Source organism: Miscanthus floridulus, chromosome 10, assembly GCF_019320115.1.
Source record: "Miscanthus floridulus cultivar M001 chromosome 10, ASM1932011v1, whole genome shotgun sequence".
Lineage (NCBI taxonomy): Eukaryota > Viridiplantae > Streptophyta > Magnoliopsida > Poales > Poaceae > Miscanthus > Miscanthus floridulus.
Window position 1 is genome coordinate 21,997,898 of NC_089589.1, and position 1,708 is coordinate 21,999,605.

At 52.8% G+C, this 1,708-nt stretch overlaps 1 protein-coding gene across 1 annotated transcript; it reads left to right on the forward strand.

Annotated features, from left to right (window-relative positions):
- The first annotated feature begins 1,093 nt into the window (after positions 1 to 1,093).
- Positions 1,094 to 1,708, forward strand: LOC136488176 (uncharacterized). Its single transcript, XM_066485189.1, has one exon. It carries the CDS (start codon positions 1,094 to 1,096, stop codon positions 1,706 to 1,708), a length of 615 nt encoding a protein of 204 aa, XP_066341286.1.

Below are 1,708 nucleotides of genomic sequence, written 5' to 3' on the forward strand. Positions count from 1 at the left end.
AACATGATCAAAGGTCATTTGCACCTTCACCCTATGGAATAGTTGTTATAAATCATGTTAAACTCTTAGTTCCATAGAATCATTCATCATCATGTAGATCAAGTTCAGTTAGAGCACTAGCAATCTACCCATATGCATTTAACCCACAGGAGACAAGGAACAGGATAATCAATCACTAGGATGTCCTTACGGGTATCAAAATTAGATACATGCAAATGAGTAATTGATTAAAGTGAAATAGGACATCAAGGTAGACCCATGCTATACTTGCCTTGGTTCACAAACTCTTGCTGGTCCTGCTGGTCGTCGAAGAATTCTTGATCTCCAACGTTCTTCTCACCGTCTGAACGCAACCAACACCGCAACATACAACATTCCAAAAGCATTCATGCAAAGCAAACATTCCTATCATTAGAATAGTACACCAATAGTATAGAAAACAAGATAAAATATTTGTGAAAATAATCTATGTCTCGCTACGATCACGTCAACGCGAAGTTCACGAAAAACGGAGCTAAAATGCGAAAGTTATGATTTAAACGGGATTTCCTATAGCAATATATTAAATTAAATCTAACCAGGAAATTAAAAGGTTCCAAACTTGACTAACAGTGGTTCTAACATGTAGCTTATGGAATTACGAAGCTAACGCGATTTGAATGGATCAATTCGGAGCTAAAACGACAATTTTATAAGCAAAACAGTTCAAATGGCATTTCTGTAAATACTGAAAACGTATTTTAGACTTAAGCAGTGAACTTTACGCTTTCAAAACGAGAATGCATAATAAAGGAAATGCGCTTTAGACTGCGGGTTAGGACTTAGAAAAGTACAGGGTCTCTTTAGCAAAATGACCCCCGAAGAGGTATTGGCCAATCAGAGCCGTCGGATTAGAATTGAGCGGCCAGAAATGGATCCGGGGGGGGGAGAGAAGAAGGTGGCCGGCCGGAACAGTGGCAGCGCGGCGGCTCAGCCATGAACGGCGGCGAAAGCTCGCCGGCGAGCTCGATTAGGGCTCCACGGGCCACGGAATACATATCCGAGGACACCGGGAAGAAGCGGAGGATCGGGGGATCATGGCTGGCCCAAAAAGATGGCCGGAGGGTGCTGTCGTGGCGGCGGTCGCCATGGCCGGCGTCCGAGAGCATTCGGAGCTCGCGGCTACGGCGCTAGGAACCATCTAACGCCAAAGAAAAAGGCCGGGGAGAAAGAGGAGAGCGAGGGGATTCTCACCGCGGGGAAAAACAAGGACGCGGGAGGCTCGGGGACGGCGGTCCGTGCGGAGGTGAGGACGGCGGCTGGCGGAGCTCTTCCGTGCGGCGGTTGCGACCTCCGTGGTGTGGGCGAGGGTGAAAACGGAGTGGGGAGAGCAGGGGAGCGCGCGGGGGGGTGCTCGGCTCCTTTAAATCGAGGCCGAGGAGCGGGGGGCGCTCCCACGACGCACGTCGTGGTGGCGGTTGCAGCAGCGCCAGGCGCGGGCGGTTCCGAGCCGCGCGGGAGGAAAGGGACGGCGCCGACAGGCGGGGCCCGGGCGTCAGCGGCTAGGGAAGGAGACGCGGCGACGGTTGCTGCCAGGCCGTTCGGCTGGGCTGGGCCGGCAGCGGTGCTGGGCCACGCAGCGCGCAAGGGGGAGGCGAGCTGGGCTGGCGCGGCTTGCGCGGAGGAAAAGGCCAGCGGCCGAAGGAGCTGGGCCAACGGGCCGAAATGA